The sequence below is a fragment of the Pelodiscus sinensis genome, chromosome 6 (assembly GCF_052426305.1).
Source record: "Pelodiscus sinensis isolate ZL-2025 chromosome 6, ASM5242630v1, whole genome shotgun sequence".
NCBI lineage: Eukaryota > Metazoa > Chordata > Testudines > Trionychidae > Pelodiscus > Pelodiscus sinensis.
In genome coordinates, this window is record NC_143057.1 from 126,411,099 (window position 1) to 126,437,134 (window position 26,036).

The 26,036-nt window shown below is 46.9% G+C and overlaps 1 protein-coding gene across 9 annotated transcripts in view; it reads left to right on the plus strand.

Moving 5' to 3' along the window:
• Positions 1-26,036, plus strand: part of CELF4 (CUGBP Elav-like family member 4) — a 1,004,675-nt gene that overhangs the window by 825,584 nt on the left and 153,055 nt on the right. For all 9 annotated transcript variants that reach the window (XM_075932764.2, XM_089779469.1, XM_075932765.2 and 6 more), the window contains exon 6: positions 16,266-16,409. In XM_075932764.2, coding sequence (XP_075788879.1) covers positions 16,266-16,409 — 144 coding nt within the window. The remainder of the gene's footprint in view (positions 1-16,265; positions 16,410-26,036) is intronic.

The window sequence follows — 26,036 nt, forward strand, 5'->3', positions numbered from 1 at the left end:
ATTAGGAAACACGATTTCACCAAGAGGGTGGGGAAGCAGGTGGTGGAATCTCCATCTGTAGAGACAAAGCCCTGGCTGGGAGGATTGAGTTGGGATTGGTCCTGCTTTGGGCAGGGGGCTGGACTTGATGCCTCCTGAGGTCTCTTCCAACCTTAGGATTCTATGCAAGACTACAGGAGAGACGGAAGGCCGGGGGGAGGAGATGGACAGGCAGAGGAGAAGAAACCAGCCTCTGTGGTCCTGGTGAAGTTGTATCTTGTGCAGCGGGCCGTGGGGAAGCTACTCTGATTGTGCCAAAGTGCTGAGCAGGCAGAAACTCCCCAGGGGGAGTGGCGTGGCGGCTGCGGTGCGCCGGGCCCCACAGTGCCAGAGATCAGCTGAGGTATTTTTAACAATTATTTTGATATAAACAGCTCTGTATTTGAGAAGCGCCATGTAAATGGGAAGCAGTGGGGCTTGTAATTAGGTTTGTGTACACTTTCATAAATTGCTGGGAAACATCAAAGCCGTGATAGAAGGCTGTGGTGCACTTTATTTCCTTCTTCTGTTCTGCTGTTAATTGAACGGTTGATGTGTGGCTAGGCAGCGCTGGCTTCGTGGAGGACTATTTACAGACCCGCTGACAGCTGCACTGTGAAAATTAACAGGAACAGAGCAGCCTCTGTCACAGCTTTTCCCAGAAGGGACTCACTTCAGATTGGATCATTTCTTTCATAGGAGAAACTTTCCTTGTCTTCTTCCCCTCCTCCCCCCCGCATCGCCCCGCCACTGATGTGCACACATGGCAAGCTCCAAGCCACCTCCTGCTTCTTCCTTTTTTTAAAGGCAGGGGTGTCATTTCCTGAAAACTGGGAGAGCATTTGACCCAAGCCCAAACCCTGCCGAATTCTATTCATGCCAGGCAGATTCCTCCATGGGAAGTCAATGGAGCTACTTTCCCGAGTCAGTTTGTTGGGTGCATGCAGCCTCGAGGGATGTGTGTGTCCCCTGAAAGCGGTGAGTTTGTGCGGCCACTCAGGAGAGACTCCAATTCTGCTTAGCTGAGGACCTGTCTAGCAGCGTGCGCACAGCTAGGTTTTCTGTTTCTCCCGGTGGTGCACATCTGCACATGCCTTGGTGCACTTAAAAAATTCATTCCGCACATGGATGCAAAAACTCCGCACGTGGATGGAGAAGATTAGAGGGAATATTGGCTGTGGCCTGTTGCTTCAGATGCCAAGAGATGTTCTGACTTTAGAGGGAGCAGCGTTGGATCCACCCTACAGGCTCCTTCTTCACAACGAGGCTCCGATGGGATCTCCTGACTGCTGTGGTAACTGCAAAGGGGCCTCAGCTAAGCCACGGCCTCTTTGTGCTGGGCGTTGGGCAGACTCCGCAGATGAGAGCCCCGTTCTCTCTCAAAGTCCTGAGAAATCGTTCCAAAGGAAAGGTTTGTGGAAACTGATTAAGTTCTCACAAAAAGCTTCAGCTTCGAAGAATCAGCATTTTTCTGGCAATAACATTTGGTGGAAACCCGCCCCCCGCCCCGCCGAGCCAGCTGCCTGTCTTTACCAGCCTCCTTTGGCTATCAAAAGTCACCACAACCCAAAATGGAGGGGTCAATTTTCCCTCAGCCATCAAGCCCCAAGAGGGAATAGACCGTCACAGTTTGGCCCACCTCACTACTGCTACCACCACCACTTGGTTCACCTCCTTGGGCCAGAGATGCCGGTAGCACCCCAGCAATAATATCCATTACGTCCTATAATAAAATAAAATAAAATCCCAGGGCAACATTGCCTCCCTTCCCCATTGTTTCATAAATGAACTAATAAATCAGATGTTTCTAGGCCCCGGAACAGAACGCCAGGCAGCCCGGCTGCCTGACAGGGGGTATGAATCATGCCGGCACCGAAGATGGCCTTTTGGGGCATAAGCACTCAACTGAGCTGCATTTCCTCTCTAGTCACATCTTCATAGCAGTGCAGGCATCTGGCAGGACAGCGAAGAGACCCAGGGGAGTTGATCGGCTTCAGTTGCAGTCTTTCTCTCTCTTTCTTCCCTTCAAACCGTTCTGCGCTGCAGAATTCATTACCTCCAAATGGGCTAAGAGGGATAAGCGATAGTGAGTCTCACATCCTTGCTCTAGACAAAAGGAGCTAATTGGCACTATCATGTCCTTTTATGGCTCCAAAGGGAGGAAGGAACTAAATCAACAGGAGGAAGTGGCCGGGAGGAGGGGGCGGGGAGGGAAGAAAGACGTAGCAGCTGAACCTCGTAGAGGTCTCGATGTCGTCAGAAGGATCCCCCACGAGGTATTCCAGCCTCAACACCTGTCTCTTGTGAATGAAATTGGAACCTAGGAGGGCTGCAATAATTTCCAAGCACTGACCTTTCCTGAGAGACCACAGTCTTTGTCAACCTATGGCCCTGGAGATGTCAAACATTCCCCCTCTTGGAGGGCAGATTCCTGACCCAATGGAGAGGATTCCTTTGGATAACCCTGAGATCCTGTATTCTTCCTTTGGAAGAGGAGGAACGGCAGTCCCAGGACTGGATCTTGATCGGGTTGATGGTTTCCTTTTCCTTTCTTCCACTTCTTTCTCACTGGGGTCCTGATCCAAAGCCAGTGGGATCTTTGCATGGGCTTTCGATCAGGTTTGAATCACTCTAAAGGCTTCTACCATTTCCCTTGAATGTCTGTCTTCCAGCCAGCTCACCCTTAAAGAAGGATATCTTCACTTTGTGGAATGAAGAAGTCCCTGTGGAATATCTTCAGGAGTGAGCTCCCTTTCCTGTAGCCTATACACCTAGCTTAAGGAATCGGCATGTGCTTCCCCATTCCAGAACACCTTTAGGGTACGTCTAGACTACAGGCTTTTGTCAACAAAGAACAGCTAGACTACATCCAGTTTTGTCGACAAAGCAAGCCGCTTTGTCGACATGAGAGTGTGGACGCAAAGGACAGTGTAGATGCAATAATGCCAGACAGACCCATAGTCTCCTATAGCCAACCACCTAACCTCAAGATGATTCTCACCAACCACCACAGGACATACCACACTAACACCAACCCTGGTACCTTCCCTTCCAACAAACCCCGTTGCCAGCTTTGTCCACATATTCATTCTGCTGATACCATTATTGGACCTAACCAAGTGAGTTATAAGATCAAGAACACATATTCCTGCGCATCCAGAAATATAATCTATGCTATCATGTGCCGAAAGTGTCCGTCTGCTATGTACATTGGACAAACGTCTCAGACACTTCGCCAAAGGATTAATGCCCACAAAACAGATATCAGACAAGATCACAAAGAAAAAACAGTTTCTTGCCATTTTAACCAGAAAGGACACTCTCTCAATGACTTAACCACCTGCATTCTGCTTCAAAGACCTTTTACATCTGCACTTGAAAGGGAATCCTCTGAACTGTCATTCATGTTAAAATTCGACACTTTCCAAAAAGGACTCAACAAACATTTGAACTATCTCACCCATTACCAAGATAGTTTCCCCAATTATCACCTCTAATACCATTAACTCACAAACATCCCACTCTCCCTACCTCTAATATCATCAATTCACAGACATTTACCTTCCTTCCTTCCCCCCCCCCCCCCCACCCTGCATCCCCCTCCTGTTCTGCAATGTGATTTGTCCTTTTCATATTTGTTCATTTTTTTTAATTGTATCCTTTGGTATATATGGTTGTGACTACTTTCTTCCACTATTTGATCTGAGGAAGTGGGTCTGGCCCACGAAAGCTCATCATCTAATAAACCATCTTGTTAGTCTTTAAAGTGCTACATTGTCCTGCATTTTGCTTCACTACCCCAGACTAACACGGCTACATTTCTATCACTGTCAACAAAAGGCATTATTCCTCATAGAATGAGGTTTACCGCCGTTGACAAAACTGCCGAGTTCTGTTGACATTATGTCGACAGAACTCAGCAGTAGCATAGACGCAGGTATAGTTTTGTCGACAAAAGCCTGTAGTCTAGACACACCCTTAGTTTAGATGACTTGACTAGTTTTGTCCAAAGGGGTCACATGAAGACTGAAGTAATTTTTAAAGGTTGAGGATGAGGTCAGATCACAATACCAGCTTTTGGATTAAACCAAGAGCCTCACAATGTGTGGTTGTGAAGGGTCCTGCTATATTTTTTGCAAGATTGGGTTAACCCAGCTGCCCACACCATATTCCAATGACTCCTTTTATGGCTCCAAAGGGAAGAAGGAACTAAACAGCAGGAGAAAGTGGAGGGAGTTCCTCAAAGCCTCTGTCAGTTTCACTCATTTCCTGCCCTCAACTCTAGCATGGTGGTGTGGTTCACTGTTCAACCGCTGCCACGTTTCACTCATTGATTCATAGATTTCAAGGCCAGAAGAGATAATTGTGGTCATCTATTGTGACCTATTCAATAGCCAGGGCCCGAGACCTTCCCCAATTAGAAAAACGTCTGGTCTTGATTTAAAAATTGTCAGTGACGGAGAATCTACCACAACCCTTGGTAAATTATTCCCATGGTTAATCACCCTCCCCATTAAAAATTGATGCCTTGTTCCCAGTTGTTTCCGATTCAATGGAAGTGAAGTCTTTTGCATAGAAAGAGCCAGATCCCCAGCTTCTTGAAATCAGCCTCACTCCATCAAAGTAAATGGAGCTATGCTGTTTTTACACCAGCTGAGCATATAGCGCCCTACTGCTGTTACCTTGGGTGCCTCAGTTTCCCTGTAAGTAAAATGGGAAATGATGATGCCAAGGCAATGTGCGATGAATTAACAGAATGAGGGCTGTCCAGAGTTTTGAGATCCTCAGATGGAAAGTGCTGGGGACGTACAAAGACTTGTTATCATTTAGGCTATCAGAGAGAAGCATCTAATGTAAAATGATACATCATAAAAGTGATTTGTAATACACTTCAATGTGCAGTATATTTATAACTAAATAATGGTATTGAAGTATTCCTTACCCCATGCAATACGCCATGTTTAAAGCAAGCCATCGGCAAAGTGTGTGTCACCCTAGTTTACTGGCCCTGTTTTAACTTTTGTTTCTTTCTAAAAAATCATTCCAGTCTAATCGACCGAAGTTCTTAAACCAAACCGTCACTTTGCTACCTCAGTGGCAGTGCTGGAGTATCCTAGGGGTCTATTCCTAGCTGAGCCATTGACTTGCTACTTGAATTTAGACAATTCACTTACCAGTGATTATGTCCTATCCCATTTTTGTCCCTCTGGCCTGTTTAGACTGCAGGTCAGATATGGTCTCTTGCCAAGTGTTTGTACTGTGCCAAATGCAAAGGGTCCTGACCATATCTGGATCTCCCATAGTATACATAATACAGCTGATCAAAAACTGTGTCCAAGATTTTTTTCCATACAAAATGGCTTTTTCGTACCACTAAGGTTTATTTTCACAGAAAAAATCCATTTTCCTTTTTAAAAAATCAGATTTTCATTGAAAATTTTTTTTTAAATCATTCAAAAAGGGGAAAAAAGAAGCAGATTAATTGGGGGTTTTCAGTATTGCTATGAAAACCCAATAAAGTTCAATAAAAGCGGGGGGGGGGTTGTCTTTTTTTGCCAAACTTCTTCATGAAAAAAATGTCACCGTGTCATGAACAATAATGCTTCCCTTTCAGTAGCACATGAAGTGATGTGCATGGCTCTGGCCTGTGTGGAATTTATTATAAATCAATTGAGCCATACAATCCAGTCCTGGATTACGATCCAAATTTTCCCCAATGTTACGTTATTTGGACTTGGGATTTTGATTCGGGGGCCATCTTTAAAATCTGAGGCAGGACCAGATTAAGAGTTGCTGAGGCCCTAAATTATGTCAAGTTTCAGAGGCCCCACAGCATTATTAAAAAAATGTGTATTATTCTAATAGAAAGGACAATAAAAATAAAAATAATAAAGTGTTATAGTTGCATGCGTATACACCAGTACACAGGTGATCTGAGGTAAATATCTAGCTATTACCAGTTAAAATCTGGTGCCGTTTCTCTACTAGTTAATGCTTCAGTTATCCTGCAGGAAGTAATTACTTTAGCTCAGAGTGCTACAAACTCACAAGTGCGTTGTGGGGGAGTAAGACCTAAACCAGGCATCTTCTCCAAATAAATTACAACTCAGGAGACCTGTGGATGAAAATACCTGCAGCTACTATCTCTGCTTAGACATTCCCTTACCACGGGAGAAGCATTATCAAAGGCCTCTGTCACTCTAGTGCTGGATGAATGTCTCCTGTTCCCTTCTGTCTCTGTCACTCATGGCACGAACACGTCTAAACTTTAACGGTAAAGTTAAATCGCTCTGTGTGGCTTCCTTCCCACTCATCTTTCAGATGAGACATGAAATTGAAACCTGAATATGAGAAAGAAAAAAACCCATGTCAGATTTTACAAGAGCTGGGTTGTTAGTTCTGCTGTCCTGGCCTAATTCCAATTTGTGTAATTACATTCACCCTATCTAACATTCCCTGTCCTCTGCAAGGTCTAATTGGTTACAGTGTTCTTTTTTACTTCCTGTCCTAAACTTCAAGGATATCCGAGTGTCTGTACAAACTGGTACCAGATGTTCAGCTAATGTAATAGAGCATCCTGGATTTCAGTGGATCTACACAGATTTGCATCAGCCACCATAGCCCTGTTTTCTGTCTTGGCAAGCAGCTTCTCCCATTGTCAGTCAGTGCTTAACTTCAGGCATATTGGTTTGGATGTATCGCCCTTCATGGCAAATCAGTTTCACAGCTGGGCATAGAATTCCAAGCCAAGATTTGTCAAAGTTAGGCACCTAATTTCAGATTGTGGCCTCTAAATAAGTAGCCTGATTTTCAAAAATGTCTAACGCCCAGCTGGGCTGAGATTTCAGAAGGACTCTCATTGAATGTGGGCGCCTAATTCCCTTAGATACATTTAAATCCCAGCCTCGGAGCCTAACTTGAAGCAGCCAGAAACTCTTGATTCCCCTTATCTAACCAGTAATAGAGATGTAGTCCTGATCTTGCTGAAACAAAAGAAAGGACTATTCAGCACTTTAAGGACCAACAAGATGGTTTAATAAGTGATGAGCTTTCGTGGACCAGACAAAACTAACCACTCACTAACCAGTGAGCTGACCCCATTCATACCAGATAAAGACCACAATTCAGCAAAGCACAAAAGTGCATGCTTAACTCCAGTGGGTGTCCTCAGACAATTAACGTTAAGCATGGGCTTAAATGCTTTGCTGAATCCAGGCTGCAATTCATCAGTTTATAAAAATGATTGAAATATTACCAAGATGCATCACTGAGCCTAGAGGTCCTTATGCTTACAGGTCCTACCAAACACATATATATATATGAAGTATTGTACTTTACAGGGCCATAATTGCTCATGACTTTGTCACTGAATATTGTGCTTGAAGACATAGGTATACCTAGAGCAGTACAGTATTATTTGGTCTTCTGTAAAGTTTACGCTTAATTTCTGTATACACTCCATTTGGAGGACCATAGCTAATTGGAAGCATGCCAGACATCTAGAGGAAAGATTTGTTTTCTTGCCCTTTTAATGAAATATCAATGGATGGCTATTTTATTTTTAGTTGAATATGAAATTTCACAAGCAACCTGTCAAGCATCCGTTTTCAAGAACGACTTTATTTCACACGTCAAGACAGGCTGGGAAATTAGGTTTTTTTTCCCCCCACCGAGGACTCTGATTAGGGTTTACAAAGTGAGTGTAGTGGAAGGGGTTTTTTACCTCCATTTTTTTCCCCTCTCAGCACTGAGCCGCAGACTATCTGCCTGTAGTAAGGGGAGCAATATATTACCAACGGCACCAGGGGAAACAAACAAGGAGAGTCATGTTAAGTAGACTTGTCAGGTTAGGAATGACTGGGGAAGAATAGCTACCTCTTCTATGGTGTGTGTCGGCAGTAGATCTCATAGCATTTTACAAAGGAAGTCAAGAGGAAAGGAGACGGGCCCCAATTTTAGCTAGCCTGTCACACAGGAAAAGTAAGGAACTATCTCATGCTCGCTGTGGGCCTGGTTCAAAACCAATGGAAATCAGTGGCTTCTATAAGCTGTGGTCAGGCCCATGTGTCTCTTCCTTGTGGTTCAGCATTCTCCCCTCACCACAGCATGAGGGAGCTGTGTGGGGAATAACCAGACAAGGAGATGAGGTCGAAGGCAGGAGGTCTGGCGATGATCCTTCTGGCTTTAAAAGCAAGGAATCCATGAGGTGCAGAAATAATTAAGCCTTCCCCATCTGGAGCGTACAGCTGCTTTCAGCCTTGGATCTCAAAGCACTTTTCACACATTAATGACTTAAGTCTTGTAAACACAATTTGGGCTCTGGAAGGCGCCCAATCCCATGAAGTCCAACGGGAACTTGACTGTAGATAAGAGTATCCATGGGACCACTTCTAGTATCCTCATTTTGCAAAGGAGTTGGGCCAGAGTCTCAGCGGGTAGCCATGTCAGCTTACACCAACTCCGATTTTAACTGTCTTGGGAAGTGATCTGTTTCCACGTGCTGGCCCTATGGAATTTTGCACCCATATCCATTGTGAATCTGTCCCATTTAATGATCTTCATGATCCCACATGATGAATTAGAGGCAGCTGCTGGGGATGAAGTGTCATTTTATGCTTAGTGTATGCGCCTGTAATTTAGAATAGTTGGGTTCAATTCCTGAACCTGCCACATGTAAACTGTAAGGCCTTGCCTACGCTAACACCCACGACCACCCCAATGATGTAATCTACGCAACTTCTGAAGTGTCTTCTGTGAGGTAAGGTCGACTCCAGCTACTCTTCTCATCCCGGTAGAGTATTGGAGTACACGGCAGAGCACTCGGAGATTGATTTATCATGTCTAAGAAGATACAATAAATCAGTTGCTGATGGATCCATCGCTGAAGCATCGCTCCACCGTGTAATGAAAACAAGCCCTCGGCCATCAAAGTCTTCTGGATCTCAGTTCCTCATCTACAAAATAGAGATAACAACAGTCATCAGTGCTCTCTTTCCATCTTGGGTTTTTTAAGTGTAAATTCTCAATGGTAGGGACTGTCTCTTGCCGGTGTACGTACAGCACCTAGCACCCTGAGGTGCTGTTGTCATTTGAAATGTCTAAGCTACTTGTAATGCTGCTACTAATAACATTACCAAGGACTCCAGACTTCCAGGCCTTTTCTCTAACCCTCCCTTTCACACAGTAACTACTGTTACTTATTTCACAGTGGAATCCTTGTGGAAAATTCCCAGTGGCATTGACTTTGTTCTTTATGTGGATTAAAAGCAAAGCCCAGCTGTGGTGGAGGAGAAGATCTGCCAACTAGTCATCCCTTGCTTCCAAGGTCTTGACAGCCTAAGCAAGCATTAGATACTTGAATACTGAGTCCAGATGTGGTCTCCTCATCTCAAAAAAGATATACTGGCATTAGAAATGGTTCAGAGAAGGGCAACTAAAATGATTACGGGTTTGGAACGGGTCCCATATGAGGAAAGATTAAAAAGATTGGGACTTTTCAGCTTGGAAAAGAGGAGACGAAGAGGGGAGATGATAGAGATCTATAAAATCATGAGTGGTATGGAGAAAGTGAATAAGGAAAAGTTATTTACTTATTCCCATAATATAAGAACTAGGGGCCACTAAATGAAACGAATGGGCAGCAGGTTTAAAACAAATAAAAGGAAGGTCTTCTTCACACAGCGCATAGTCAATCTGTGGAACTCCTTGCCAGAGGAGGTTGTGAAAGCTAGGACTATAACAGGGTTTAAAAGAGAACTAGATAAATTCATGGAGGTTAAGTCCATTAATGGCTATTAGCCAGTATGGGTAAGGAACGGTGTCCTTAGCCTCTGTTTGTCAGAGGGTGGAGATGGATGGCAGGAGAGAGATCGCTTGATCATTAACTGTTTGATTCACTCCCTCTGGGACACCTGGCATTGGCCACTGTCGGCAGACAGGATACTGGCATGGATGGACCTTTGGTCTGACCCCGTATGACCATTCTTATATTCTTATATTTCAGATGAAGGCCTCATTTTTCCCCACCACCCACATAAGTTCACAAGGACAGTTAGTTCTCAGCATTAACAGAATTCAAAATGGCTGAATAAATAGAGGCGTAGATGCCAAATTACTCTGGGTTATAAATGAAGCAACAACCATGGAGAGCAAGTCTCCTTTGCATTGCATGGCATTTGTTGCATATTAATCTCGGGATAAAGTCCACGCTATATTTTTCCAGTGCTGTGTGTGAAGAGCTGCTGCTAAGGAGCCATTTGCAGTGCCCACGGTCAACTTAATTGGTTGTATAAAACCAACTGTACTGCACATTCTTGAGTGCTCACTACTGGCACATCGTCTTGTAACAATATTTGCATATATATGATATATATTTGCATATATAGAGACATCTCTGTATTACAGAGTAATCTTGTAACATGCCTCTTCTTTTTAGCTGCAGACAGCAGGCTTCCTTCCCTTCAAAATTTGGGTTTTGTTATACAGGCCACCCTCACTACAAGTCCCAGATACGTTCCAAAAAACTTGGACTTAGAGCGAAACAACTGAAAGCGGGGAATTTTTTCCCGCGACTGACAGCCATTTGCATATATTGGGTGGGGTTTTTTTGTGCACGACTTAAGAACGGGGAATGAGAGGACTTATAACGCATCAGTTTCTATAAGCATCAATGACTTTATTAAGGAACGGATGTATACTGGGGCGACTTATAGCGGGGACACTCTTACTTTACCAAATCCACCATTATTGGTAGATTGGGGTGTTTAATTATAACATAAGAACAGCCATACAGAGTCAGACCACAGGTCTATCAATCCCACTATCCTGTCTTCCGATGGCGGCCAATGCTAACTACCCCCAGAAGGAATGAGCAGAACAGGGAATCATCAAGTAATCCCATCCCTACCACACATTCCCAGCCTCTGGCAAACTGAGGCTAGGCACTCCATTCCTACCCATCCTGGCAAATATCCTCCATGAATTTTTCTAGTTCTTTTTTGAACCCTGTTAAGGGCCTGGTCTTCACAACATCCTCTGGCAAGGAGTTCCACAAGTTGACTGTGTGTTGTGCGAAGAAAAACTTTTGTTTGCTTTAAACCTGCTGCCTATTAATTTCATATAGTAGCCCCTAGTTCTTATGTTATGGGAACAAGTAAATAAGCTTTCCTTATTCACTTTCTCCATGCCAGTCACGATTTTGTAGACCTCTACCATATCTATCATATGCGCCCATAGTCTCCTCTTTTCTAAGCTGAAAAGTCCCAGTCTTTTTAATTGTTTTGGGGAGGGGCTTGTTAGTTTGTTTGGGGTGGGGATTGTATTATGGTAGTACCTAAAGGAACATGCCAAGAGGAGGACTAGGTGTACTAGACTGACCAAAAACATAGTTCCAAAGCCTGAAGAGACAGGACAAAAAATGGTCTGTGTGCATAGGGGAAAGATATCTGGAGAGCTGAAGCGATTTGATCAAGGTCTAATCTTGCCTCCTGTCTACTCCCAGTTTAGTACCCTCTCCACTAGACCACTCTGCCTCTTTGAGATATGTCCCAGGAGGTCACGATAATTCCCTTTACTCAGCTTCCAAATCGTGGGTCCTTTAAAACTGTTCTTCCTTGGCTGACCCAGCCTTGCTGTGTTAAGATTCAGAGCCGCGCTGAGACACCTACACTCCCCTGGTCCAAAGCCTCTCTCCAGCAGGGCTGCAAATAGGTTCCGATCATTAGATCCAGGTTACCAAACAGCCTCTTGGATCAGGGTTAATTAAACAAGCGTTGAAATCTAATTAAGGACTGGTCCGGGTGATAATTAGCAGGAAATGTATGCATTAAAATATTCATTTGTCAATGAGCTGCAATTAAGTGTGTGATTTGGGGAAGGATCAATAGCTACAACACGTGATTTAAAAAAAAAAGAGAAGTTGCCCAACCTTGAGCAGAAACTCTGGTGAATGTGGATTTTATTCTGCTTTGCTCTCTTAATAACTCCTGGATTCCACGCTCCCTCCTTGAGTAGGGCATTCATCTCTCGCTCCCTTTGTTTTGCTAAGCCATTTGTTTCACTCCCTTGTTCTTCACCACATTGTTCAAGTGGGTTATAGATTTATTAGCCAGAGGCAGAGAGGGAGAGAGAGTGACAGGGCAAAAAGAAAGATTCTTCACCAATGAAAATCGCTTCCCATGCTACTAATCCTGGGGACCATCGCTCATTGTGTGGCCTCAGACTGGTTTCTTTAGCAATTTCATTCCTCTGCTATTTATTCCTTACAAGGAGCTGCAGAAGGCGTTGCATATGCATATATGCTGGGGCGCCTACCGACATATCTATTATGTATTTATTTGTATTATCGTACTGCCTAGAAAGCACAGATCAGGGTCTTCTTGTGCTGCGCATTGGACGTGCATTACTAAAGTATTCTATGAAGACATTGCTAACGAGCAGCAAAGCAACGCTGCCTGCAGTAGAATGAATATTATTGGTAGGAGAGGGAAGAAAGTGAGTTAACTGTATTCCTCCTTTTCCGTAAGGGTGCGTGTATGCTATAGGTTGACCTCTCCAGAACAGCACTCTCGGGACCTGACTGGTGCTAAACCAGAGAATTTGCCAAACCTGGGGAGATCAATATTGTTTAGCGGCATTTCTAACACTACCAGGCTATGTCTAGGCTGGCATGATTTTCCGGAAATGCTTTTAACGGAAAAGTTTTCCATTAAAAGCATTTTCAGAAAAGAGCGTCTAGATTGGCACGGACACTTTTCCGCAAAAGCACTTTTTGCGGAAAAGCGTCCGTGCCAATCTAGACGCGCTTTTCCACAAAAGAGATCGCCATTTTCGTGATTGGGGCTTTTTTGCGGGAAACAAATCTGAGCTGTCAACACTGACCCTTTTACGCAAAAGTTTTGCGCAAAAGGACTTTTGCCTGAATGGGAGCAGCATAGTATTTCTGGAAAAAGCACTGACAATCTTACATGAGATCGTCAGTGCTTTTGCGGAAATTCAAGCGGCCAGTGTAGACAGCTGGCAAGTTTTTCCGGAAAAGCGGCTGATTTTCTGGAGAAACTGGCCAGTCTAGACACAGCCCCACTGCTTACTGGGCTCTTAGAAGACATTTAAGGGTAAATTAGAGCTAAATAACAGCACAGACCACTGAGAGCCAGGACTGGTGGCTGTAAACAAACTTTAAGGGACCACGGGAAACGTGGCCACACCCATGGTATGTGGACATCCGGTTCACTCAAATCATGCCGGACTTTGCCAAACCAGAGAGTGCCAGAATAGAGAGGTTCAACCTTGAAGAGCAATTTGTGCCCAAGTTGCAGCACTCGCCAGTAGCAATGCCACCGTTCTGGTGCCAAATGGATGCTCCCATTCGAGTGGGTCAGACATGTTCTGAGGAAATGGCTTTGCTGGAACTGACGTTTCCGTGGCAATGGGTCGCTTTCGATGGAAGCCAGGTGCGTGGCCCATAGAGGCCTGCCTGGTTTCCTGACAGCCCACCTGCCTTCTGAGGTCCCTGGCCTGACTCTGCCGTAGGCCGATTCTCCAAGCAGTGGGCTGCCAAATTTCCCCGCCCCCTTGACAGCAGGCGCCTCAGCTACCTGCGTGGCTTGAGTCCTGGAAAAATCCTGCTTTGGCTCTTCTGTAACTAGATTTTTTTTCCTGATCTTTCCCTCCCACAAAACGTTTGCGGGTTTGACCTTTCACCCCAATCCAGGAGGAATTTTTTTCACAAATTCAGACGGTTCCATGGGAGGGAAATGAGACCTGCCATCCAGGTCTAGCTACCACCTGAGTAGCTGCGCCATGCTGGCTTGTTAGTGCACACAGGGGCCAAGGCAAGGCCCCCAATGTGGGATAAAGAGAGCAACTGCTCCGGGTCCAGGTGATTTAATCCGCTGCCCCCGCCTCCTCCACCACGGTAGCTGCCGAAGCCCCAGGCCCTTTCAATCTCCACCGGAGCCCCAGGTGGCGCTGAAGGGCTGGCGGGGGGAGGCTCCCAGTCCCACCCCTTCCACCTGAGGCTCCGCCCCTTCCAGGGGGCCCAAAACTGGCTCCCCCCCAGGCCTGACAAAATCTCTTGCTAGCCCTAGGCCCAACTTGTTGACATTGCTGCTACCACTGATACCGCTGCAAAGTGCTGCCTGTTGCTGGAATCATGATACTAAGGGCCAAGGGTCCAGGCAAATCAAAGCCAGGTTCTTGTGCCACTAAGACACTACAGGGAGCACCATGGACCTTCCCCCATTTCACAGTTGATTGCTGCCTGTCAGTCATCGTCTAGGATGCTCTGGGTTTGCTCCTTTGGATAGAGCATCCAGGCCTTAGGGGGTGAGAAGAAAACATAGTCCCTTGGATGGAGCAGGTGGAAGGAAGTCTAGTTGCATGATCTGCTTGGATTTGCATGACTTAAAAAGGCATATTAATGACCAGCTGCAGTTATGACGCATGTATTACACGTGCTTACCAAGAAGTCCCATGCGTTAGCTGCTCTGTAGTTCTGTTAAATATCAATGTGCCTTCCAAGTACTCTCTCCTGAGCCCAGCTGGGTGAGTTTTTCCAAAGTGCTTGGAGGTGACTTATCAGAACAGGGTCACTCCTTGGTTCTCCTTGCTGAGAACGTCCGTTGCTCCAAACGAGCTTTCGTGCAGCTTTCCTAACTGCAGCTAACAAACTCTGCACTCACAGCAGGGATTGTCATCCCCTGACTTCCTCTGAGGTCACCTCTCCCCTTCCTATAGTTCTCCAGAGAGAGGAGGAAACTCCGATGCACTTATCACCACTCCGTCTCATGCCGCATGAGGCTTAAACAGCTGCAGAGTGGGGGAGGGAGGTGCTAAGGTCTGAATCCAAAGCTCACCAGCGTTTCCCTACCAGACATAGGTGTAAAAATACTGAGGGTACGTCTAGACTACATGGCTCTGTCGACGGAGCCATGTAGATTTGTTTGTTCGGCAAAGGGAAATGAAGCCACAATTTAAATAATCGCGGCTTCATTTAAATTTAAATGGCCGCCCTGCTCTGCCGATCAGCTGTTTGTCGGCAGATCGGGGCAGTCTGGACGCTCCCCCGTCGACATGAAAGCCCTTTATCGACCTCCCCGGTAAACCTCATCCTACGAGGCATAACAGGGAGGTCGATAAAGGGCTTTCAGGTTGGCACGGGAGTGTCCAGACTAGCGCGCTGAGCCGACAAACAGATGATCAGCTGTTTGTCGGCTCAGCGCAGCAGCCATTTAAATTTAAATGAAGCCGCAATTATTTAAATCACGGCTTCATTTCCCTCTGCTGATCAGCCTAATCTACATAGCTCCATCGACGGAGCCATGTAGTTTAGACACACCCTGAGTGAACAGCAACTGGGGGGAGCGAGGGACCCACCAGCAGGATCGGGCAAGGATAGAACTAACCTACTGCACTGTAGGGACAATAAATCAGGCCGGATGCACCGCAGAAGTTAGTCAGGTTGTATCTCCCTTAACCACGACTCTCTGGTCCGACAAGATCCGTGATCCGGCAGGACTGTGGATATTCCTGGACCACTGAGCCCAGATAGAGGGAGGTCTGGCCACAGGGCAGGAGTGCAGTAGGGGGAGCCCTGTGTCAGGACGGGTGGAGGAACGGGCAGCACAGTGGGGAGTTCGGGCCCCAGTTACTGGGCAGTAGTCGGGGGGAGCTCTGGCCCCGGTGGCAGTCAGGGCGCTCTGGCCCGGGGAGTCACAGTCGGGCATTCAGCAGTGGGGCCAAGCTGGAGCCCTAGGTGTGGGGCAGCAGTTCAGCACCAGCCAAGAGGGGACCTCCCCGGTCCAGAAAATCCCCTCATTTAAGACCGGTCAGGTCCCAAGGGTGCTGGACCAGGGCAGTCCAACCTGTAGCCTCTCTGTTTGGATGCCTGCACTCCAGGGAGGGCTAACAGACCTGTAATTTCGCTCGGGGGAAAAGAACATGCTCCACGCCTTGGTGGAGGGTATGTAACCTGGCGCAAGGAAGGGAGGAGCTGAGAGAAGAATAAGACTTGGGAAGATGGCTCCCTCTTCCCCTCGTGGTACAGGTTCCGTTTCCTCTTAGCTGCTGCTCTCCCCAGCCTGCTGCAGGGGGGCTGAACGCTCACAGGAGGCCGTCCAGGGATGTGCTGTCTTCAGACCTCACTAGCGCGGCGTCTCCGCCAGCCTCCGTGGCATGTGCAGGTGGGTTCTGCCAGGCACTGCTGGGAAAACACCCCAATGGTGTTGCTTGTGTTTCCCTTCCTTCAGGGGGCTTCCTCGAGCCTGGTGGTGAAGTTCGCAGACACGGACAAGGAGCGCACAATGCGGCGCATGCAGCAAATGGCAGGACAGATGGGCATGTTCAACCCGATGGCGATCCAGTTCGGAGCCTACGGCGCCTACGCACAGGCAGTAAGTAGCGGTACCGTTCTCTGCGTGTTGAGGAGAACTGGGGGAGCTCAGACACTGGGACACCTGGCAGGAGGAAAGAGGAAGGCAAAGAAAGAAGGACTTAGTGAGGCCTTCGTTAAACCGGCTCTGCGGAGACAGGTCAGGCACAAGTCCGAGCCACTGACCCATGCAGCCTGCTGTCGGCTGGTACATCTCCCAGACAGGTTCTTCCAGGTCTGACCAAATGACAGCCAGCCCCATTTGGACCCTATGTCCAAACCCTAACCACCAACGCCAGACACCACAACGTGTCAAGGGTTTGGATAAAATGGGACCTGAATCCAATTCCATCTCAGTTATTTAGTTTTGTATCACTCACGTCCGAACCTGTTTCAGGAAATGGTCTAGACAGTCCTTGGTTCTGCCATGAGGGCAGGGGACTGGACTCGATGACCTCTCGAGGTCCCTTCCAGTCCTAGTATTCTATGATTTTATGAAACGGGAATCATTCTGGGTTTTGCCCCATAGCCTTCCCAAGCTGTAAACCCCACGCTGAACTGGATAGACCAGTGGGATGGCTCTCACATCTATTCCACCGGGCCCAGGTTTTCTGCAGTGTTTTCCCATTCTTTTGCCAACCCCCATGTTCAAGCACCCAAACTCAGTGGTTGATGTAGAAAATGGTGATCTTGGTCTTTTGCAGCTTCAGGGTCGGCAAAGCATGTTGCGTACTACACACACATACATGCACGTGTGTGCACACACATGGTCCCTGCCCCAAGGAACTTAGATCTGGGTCAGACAGAGGCAAAATGGTTGAGACACACAGGCCAAAAAGTACCCAGGAGCTGAGCTCGTGCTTTGGACTCCTGGTCCATCAAGTCTCGCACTGTCTCTCTGATAGTGGCTGTTACCAGACGTTTCCGAGGAAGGGGTAAGAACCCTGCTGCAGACAGATGTAAACATGACGGGTGATTCTGGGGGCTTTGGCACTGGGTAGCAATGTGCACACGGACCAGCACAGATCTCTTTAGCTACTTAGCTAGCCCTCCTGGCCATTGCTTGGCTGTCTTCAATGGCTTTGATCCTTACACTCTGAGGTCGGGGGGGGGGGGGCTATTCTTCCCATTTTCTAGATGGGGAACACAGGCAGAGAGAGACCAGGGATGTGCCCAAAGTTATATCTAGAGGCTGTGACTGAGTCAGCCGTTCAAAGCAGACATATGGGCATCCTCTCCTGGTACCCCACCCATTATACCATGCTTCCTGCCCTATCAGCTTCCTCGTTGGCAGCCCCCTGCCATGACGTCCCATCCTCCCTCTTTTGGAGGGAGGGACTAAGAAGTTTCCAGCCCCTCCTATGTGTTCTCAGCCCAACTGAACGCCCGGTAAGTCACACATGCCCTGCTCTGTATCCAATTGTCTCCCCTCTCTTCTCTTGCTCAGTCCCCGGCATGTGTGCCGTGATGAGTTTGTGGGGACGTATCCTATCGCGAGGGTCCGTGCCAGATGTGGACTGGCTGCGGCGCTTGCATATACACACCGTGACCATCCTAAAACCCTTTAATGTGCGGCCACGAAGGTTAGCTTTCAATAAAATATTTTCCACACTGCCACCTTGTGGCACAACCATGTAATACAGTTCAGCATTCCATCACCTCTCCCCTTTTCTGTTCTACTCTCTGGCCAATGATAGGATCACGTTATCATTGACGTCCAGGACATGTCAGTCCATTAAGTGTCTCTGAATCATATTGGTTTTCTAATTACATGACCCGAATGCACAACAACTTGGTCATCTGGCTGTCCCTTAGTTGCAATGACTGGCTGTAGTCAGCCTTCTTGCTCTACATAAGAATGGCCAGACTGAGCCAGACCAAAAGTCCAGCTAGCTCGGTATCTTGTTTTCCCACAGTGGCCAATGCCAGGTGCCCCAGACAGAGTGAACAGGACAGGTCCCCTGTCACCCATTCTCAGCTTCTGACAAACAGAGGCTAGGGACACCATTCCTACCCATCCTGGCTAATAGTCATTGATGGACCTAACCTCCATGTATATATCTAGTTCTTCTTTCAACCCTGTTAAAGTCCCGACCTTCACAACATCCTCTGGCAAGGAGTTCCACAGGTTGACTGTGTGTTGTATGAAGAAATACTTCCTTTTGTTTGCTTTAAACCTGCTACCTATCAATTTCATTTGGTGTCCCCCTAATTCTTGTGTTATGGGAGCACGTAACTACATTTTTCTTACCTACTTTCTTCACACTGGTCATGATATTATGAACTTCTATCATACCTCAGTTTCCTCTTTTCATAGCTGAAAAGACCCAGTTTTGTTAATCTCTACTCATATGGCAACCATTCCAAATCCCTAAGCATTTTTGTTGACCTTTTCTGAACTTTTTCCAATGCCAATATACCTTTTTTGAGATGAGCTGACCACATCTGTATGCAGTATTCAAGATGTGGACGTACCATGGATTGATATAGAGGCAATAAGATATTCTCTGTCTTATTCTCTATCCCTTTTTTAATTATCCCCAATATTCTGTTTGCTTTTAGACTGCCATGGTACCTTGTGTGGATGTTTTCAGAGAACCATCCACAATGACTCCAAGATCTTTCTCAAGTGATAATAGCTAATTTAGTCCCCATCCTTTTCTACATACAGGCAGTCCCCGGGTTACATAGATCCGACTTACATCGGATCTCTACTTACAAACGGGGTGAGGCAACCCCGCACTAGCTGCTTCCCCCCAGCAGACCAGGGAGACGCGAAGCTAGCGCCCCCCTCCCCCAGCAGACCAGGGAGACGCGGAGCGGCTTTTCTCAGCAGACACCTCAGCTTGAGAATAAAGGATTGAGGGAAGTGAGGTGTGGGAGAATAAAACTGAGCTCTGGAGAAATGTTTGGCTAGAGTTTCTTCTACAATATGTACCAGTTCCGACTTACATATAAATTCAACTTAAGAACAAACCTACAGTCCAGTCCCTATCTTGTACATAACCCGGGGACTGCCTGTATATTTGGGATGAAGTTTTCCAATGTGCATTACTTTGCATTTATTAACATTAAAATTCATCTGCCATTTTGTGAGGTCCTTTTGAAGCTCTTCACAGTCTGCTTTGGACTTCACTATCTTGAGCAGTTTAGTATCATCTGCAAACTATGCCACCTTACTCTTTACCCCATTTTTCAGATCATTTATGAATATGTTGAATAGGATTGGTCCCAGTACAGACCCCTCTGGGACACCACTAGTTACCTCTCTCCATTCTGAAAACTGACCATTTATTCCTACCCTTTGTTTCCTATCTTTCCGGTTATCAGTCCATGGGAGAACATTCCCTCTTATCCCATGACAGCTTACTCTGCATCTGCCATCTAGAGACCTTGCTCTGTTGATTCTTTTTTTCTGGTGAATAACTGTAGATGTTGACAGTTTCTGTTGAGCTCTCCACTGTCGGTCTTAATCACATTATCTGGGCACTTGAATTCCTTTTCTTTACAACAGCTGAAGTTGTCTATCCTTTTTCTCCATCCAGTTTGACATGTACACAGTCACCAGGTTTCAGACCCAACAGTTCTCTGAATGATGTCTGTTGTAAAAGTATTCATGAGCACTTTTAGCCTTCTTATCCAATTCGGCTGCTTTCTGCATGTCTGGCCACATTAGAGAGAGATTTTTGCACCACATTGAAAGAGTAGTTCTGGGTTGTGTTCCCATCGAGAGTTATTTTGAACTATATTGAGTGGCTGGTATTGGTGCTGATCTGTAGTTGAGAAGAGCAAGCCATGGTCTTCCTGCTGTAGGATTGCCTTGGTTATCTTTACAACTCTCTCAATATGTCCATTCACTTGTGGATAATGTGGGCTCCGAGGTGTATTATCAAAATCATATTTCATTCAGAATGACTTAAATTCTACTGCAGGAAATTGTGGTCTGTTGTCTGTCACTAGTTGGTCTGAAATATTGAAAGGAGCAAAAGTGCACTTTAGTTTCTCAATTACACTTCAACATATTTTTTTTCTTCCAATACATTATTTCTATGTACCTGGAAAAGTAGTGGTAATCCCACCAGGTAATCTTCAAAAGCAAAAGCTCCCAAACGGTGTGATGAATGTAGTCAGGTTAGCACTTTCTTTGGTTTAAGGAATTTGCCAGAATCTAATGAAGCATTGAACTCAGAAAATACTGTAACTCCATTTACTTTGGGAGGCAGTCGTCCAAAGTTGGGAGGTTATGGGGGGGTTCCCCACAGTCTTTTAAAATCCACAAAGGTTCGTATTTTTCCATTTTTCTATTTCACTGGTACCACTGGGGCAGATCACACTGTAGGCTCAGAAATTTTCTCCATTCTTCCAGTCCAATATATTCTCCTTAAGTCCTATGAAGTAATGGGATAGTAATCCTGTGAGGCGTGCGTACACTCTGTGGTTCAACGTTGTCTCTTTCAGTGATTTGTATTGGATCGCCTTTCAGAAGTGTCCCTTTTAAAGTCAATAGTCATGCCACAAATAGTCAGTTTCACTCTGCAGGCAAGCTTTATGTCATCGTAAGTGATAGACCCCTGGAAAAAAGGGTCTTGATTGTCTGTAATACGAGTCAACTTGCTGACTGCTTTGGTGCCGCAAACAGCTGCAAAATGTCCATATTTCATGCATTAGTTATGCAGCTGTGTGCCCGTGGCTGAACATGCATCATCTCTTGGGATATAACTTTTTCCACACCTTGTGCATGTCGGCTGGAATTTGTCCCTCTTTGCCTGAGCATTCCTCTCTCCTTGCCTCGGGGGCTTTATGATAATGACTTTTAACAGTCAACTCACTGCTTACAGTTTCTAAACTAGAGTCAGGTATTTCAAGATTGCCAGGTTGCTCTAGGTGCTGTTGTCTCTCCAGTTTGGGCTTCTTTGCTCTCAGTATACCTGTGGTGAGGGTTAACTCCCTCTTCAGTTGTAGCTGCTGTGAAAGGGTTTATCTGTTAACCTCCGACCTCTCCTTAATATTTTCTTGGTTTGCTTTCCCAAAATCACTGTTTTCAGCCAGCGTAGACAGACCTCTAATAAAATATTCCGCTTTTCCCTCTGGCTCTTGAATTCTCTGGTGGAAACACCACAACCAGGCAGAACAGGTTCAGAGTGAGGCAACCACTAATGCAGGGGCTTGGGCCTGCATTCAGGCTGAGCAAAGAGTCAATAGACCCAGGCCCTAGATCAGGGCAGGGCAGCAAACAATTCAAGTGAGCTCGGCCTATGCTCAGGTTGTGCATGAAGGCGTTTGGTCCAGGAACGGGAAACCAACGCAGGCTCAGCGGGTACCAAGGCTGCAATACGCGCCAGCTTCAGGGAATGAAGCCTCTAGCTGGGCCTGGGGCTGGGATCGGCCGTGGTCCTGGCCAGTCCCCTTTTCCTGGAGGTGCGTGCCGGCCTCTCACCTCAGGAACTCGAAGGAGACGCCAGCGGTTGGCACTCAACGGGGCTCTCAGCTCCAGCCTTTATACTTCTGGCCCCACCCCTCTGCTTCCTGGGGGCGGGGCAGGCTTGGGGTGGTCTTCCCCTTCCTGGTCAGAAGGGAGCCAAGCTGTCTCACTACACTGTGAAAATCCGCACCCCTGAGCAGTGCAGTCACCCTGACATAACTGCCCGGTGCAGGGTGGTTCTCCATAGCGGGGTTTCTCTGTTTTACATACAATCAATAGAGGTGAACGAGGCGTCGCCTAGAGTGCCAAGATAAACGGCCGTTGAGGGCTTTGGAGGCGGGGGCGCTGATGGCGCGTTTCGCCTAGGGCGTCTGTTGCCGGCAGCTCGTCTAGGGCCGCTCCTGCACACAGTGCCACCGAATGCAGAACGATGTGCCCCACTTTAGCTTTCTAAAAACATCCTGGAAGCCCCAAGAAATGACCCCTGCCTCATCTCAGGAGTGCACAGCTGCTCTTTCTCACTCCTCCCCCATCCACTGAACTCCCCTTTTGTGCCCCGTCTCCTGTTTGTTTTATTCCCTAGTTGTTAGGAGAGGAGAGACTCAGCCACCCTTCCCAGCTCCTCTCCCCACACGAACGAAGCCCCTTCCCCCAGCCTGGCTGCATGGATCCGGCCTCTCAGTCTGCAGGGGAAAGCACTGATCCCCCTGCGGCCAGGCCAAAGGGAGGACAAGCTGTGTCCGACACCTTGGGGCATCCCAGCTGGCAGGTGCTGCCTTAGTGACCCCTTGTGTACAGGTATCAGCTGGGGAACAGACCTGCAAGAAATGTGGGCCAAGGAGAAGCATCTCTATGAGTGTGTCTAGACAGCACCCGTCTGTCGGAATAAGCTACGCAATTTGCGCTACACAAACTGCGGAGCCTATTCTGCGTCTAAGTCGAAAGAGCTCATTTTGAAATTTGGCGCTGTGTAGACAGTGCCAAATTTCAAAATAAGGCACTATTCCGATAAATCCCTTAACCCTCGTGGAGCAAAGGTTACAGGGACGCCGGAATAGCACGCTCGCTATATCGGGAAATAGCGGGCACATTTAAAGATGCGGCGTTGCTATTTCGGGATACTTCTGATATCCTGAAATAGTGCCTCAGTCTAGGTGAACCCTGAGAGCTGACAGGTAGAGAGATTCAATTGTTACTTCCCAAAGCAAGTCAAAGCAGAACCATTTCCTTTCTTTCTTTCTTTCTTTCTTTCTTTCTTTCTTTCTTTCTTTCTTTCTTTCTTTCTTTCTTCGAACCCAGACTTTCTCTCTCTCCCTCCCTCCCTGAAAACATTCCATTGCCTTGTATTGGGCAAAGTCTGCCAAGCAGAAGTGTGGATAATTTCAGAGGTGACCAGATCCTACTGTAACTCTCTTGGCTGCAGCAGGAGTGGAATCTATATTTATACCAGGGTTGCTGCAACAGACAATGCCCATGCTCAGGGGCTCATCTTCAGTGTGCCTTGCCGTAGCTGGAAAGGGACTTCAGGGGTGACTGAATCCCTCTGGATTTACATCAACGTACCTGACAGCGGAGTCTGGCCCTTTACTTTTAACAGCAAGCATTCCCATAGATCCATTTTCCCCTGCAGCAAGCCAAGGAGATTAGGCTGGGAAGACGCTTGAGTGAGGATTTATCTCTAAAGAAAGAGGAAGATTTACTGAGCCTCCTCCTGCTTGCACCCAATGGATGTTTTTTCATCTACTTCAGAGGGAGTAGAATTGGGCCTGGCCCTCTTTTTCTGGTAAATAAGTTCCGGAGGAGAGGAGGGATACGTTTTTGAACTCAGCCCCTCAGCTCTGACAAGCTGGTGACACCAATTACCCGGGGACTTCCGAGCTGCCTGAGTGACAGGATCACATTTCTGTGTGGTGTCTGCATATCTGAGAGTCGCTGGGAGCCCGTCTCTCAATCAGCTGAGCCATCTCTGCCTCTCTCTATCTGTTTCATCGCCGCATCACACACAAAAGAAAGAGAGTGACGTGCTCAGGCTGGGAGGTGTCCCGTCGGTCCTGGTTCATCCACATCGGACTGCCAGCTCTTAGATACTAGGGTGATTGGCACCTTAGAAATACCAGCCAGAGAGATAGAGAGAGCGATAGAAAAAGAGAGAAGGGGGAGTTTTAGTCTAGTGTGAAGATGCTAGGTACATTTAAGAGCTCAGCCTGCTGCCTGGATGGAAGGCTCCAGCTAAAATAAAAAGAAGCTTGGCCTAAAATGTCCGGCACTCCGGGCACAGGGGATCATTCCCTGGCTCCGCCACCGACTTCCAGTGTAGCCTTGGTCAGATCATTTAATCTCACTTTATTCCTCATTTCTCCCAGCCACAAAATGGTGATGACAATCCTTATTCAGATTGGAAGGCCCTTAGGTTAGGGACAGCATTGTGCAGCCACCATCTTGGTGGGGGACCAGTAGATGCTACCACAGACAATATTAATACCTCAGTGGGTCTGGATAAGGGTCTGGAGACTGAAGTTATACCCGCAGCCTTGCCTCCTTGCGATGCCGTTGGAGGTGAGCCTTGGGCCTCATTCTGCGCTCTCGAAGAAATGGGAGATTTTGCACTGGCTTCAAGGGAGTTGGCTTAGGTCCCTTTGGAGCGTCTTCTGAAGGGTCAAGGGAAGTGAGACACATCACTTAGCCAGGCTGCACCCTTTCTGTGACCGCTATGCTGGGACGTGAAGGTTCCAGCTCTCTTCCACACCTGGCTTTTGTGTCCCCGTCCTCATGGGGCATCGGGCAAGGGCATGACCATGGAGCTGGTCCTAATGACACAGATGTCCTTGTCACTCCAGGGACAGAAAATTGCATCAGCCTCTCTTTGCTAACAATATCATAAGAGCCAAGTGCCACCGCTTGACAAAAGCTTTTACTCCACAGACCTCTTGGGTGTTTGTGTCCCACCTGAATCTTCTCACCCCATTTAACCAGCCCTCCCTCCATCAGTGGGAAATTATTTATTTTATTTGATACTTCAGCAGCATGCACACTGCGCCGCATCTAAGCCATCTGTAATAGAAATCAGCCTATTAAACGCACTACTAGAGATCCAGTCCAGATTAGCTACCATACCAGAGTTAGTTTCGCTCTTATATGTCTGAATTAAGAAGACGCTAAGACCTTAGAGATCCCCATATACTGCTGCCCCCCACCAAGCAGATCGGAAATCATTTGCAGATCAACCAAAAAGGGCAGGAAAGACGGCTGGGACAATACAGAAAAGCCAGCACAAAAAGAGGGCGTCCCTGGAGGGTGACAGCCACAGATTGCATTATTTATTTTAAAAAATATATATATTTAAAATGAGAACAAAGCCATCTATCAAGTTTGCATAAAAATGACACATGAGTGTTTGTCCTGGCTAAATTCCAGACCAGAGTCATAACCAGATTTTGCCGCACAGACAGGCTGTGTCTAGACTGGCCAGTTTTTCCGGAAAATCAGCCACTTTTCCGGAAAAACTTGCCAGCTGTCTACACTGGCCGCTTGAATTTCCGCAAAAGCACTGACTTCCTACTGTAAGAAATCAGTGCTTTTTGTGGAAATACCATGCTGCTCCTGTTCGGGCAAAGGTCTTTTTCCGAAAGACTTTTGTGCCAAAAGGCCAGTGTAGACAGCAGTGATTTCTTTTCCACAAAAAAGCCCCGATCGCAAAAATGGCGATCAGGGCTTTTTTGCGGAAAAGCGCATCTAGTTTGGCCATGGATGCTCTTCTGCAAAAAGTGCTTTTGCGGAAAAGCATCCTGCCAATCTAGACGCTCTTTTCCGAGAATGCTTTTAATGGAAAACTTTTAATGTTAAAAGCATTTCCGGAAAATCATGCCAGTTTAGACGTAGCCACAAAGCGTGGGTTTACAGGCTAAGAATGGCACTGGGGGCGAGGCAGGGCACTTTGATTTTTCTGCTTCATCTTAGGTGAGTCATTTACTGTCAATGACTCCCAGGTCCCCAAATCGCCCATCACCCAGGACTGTAGAGATTTCAGCCGGCTGCAGACTGTGCAGTGTGAGGGAAAAATGTACCGCTAGAACTTTTAGCCCTTTGATTTGGAAGCTCAGGCCCCACCCAGGTGAATGAAAGGAGAATCATGTCTAAGAATGTCAGATCCATGATGCGACCGGGGTGAATAACGAGGGGGAAATGATTCCATCGACTTTTATTTCAAAAGACTTCATGAAATGATTC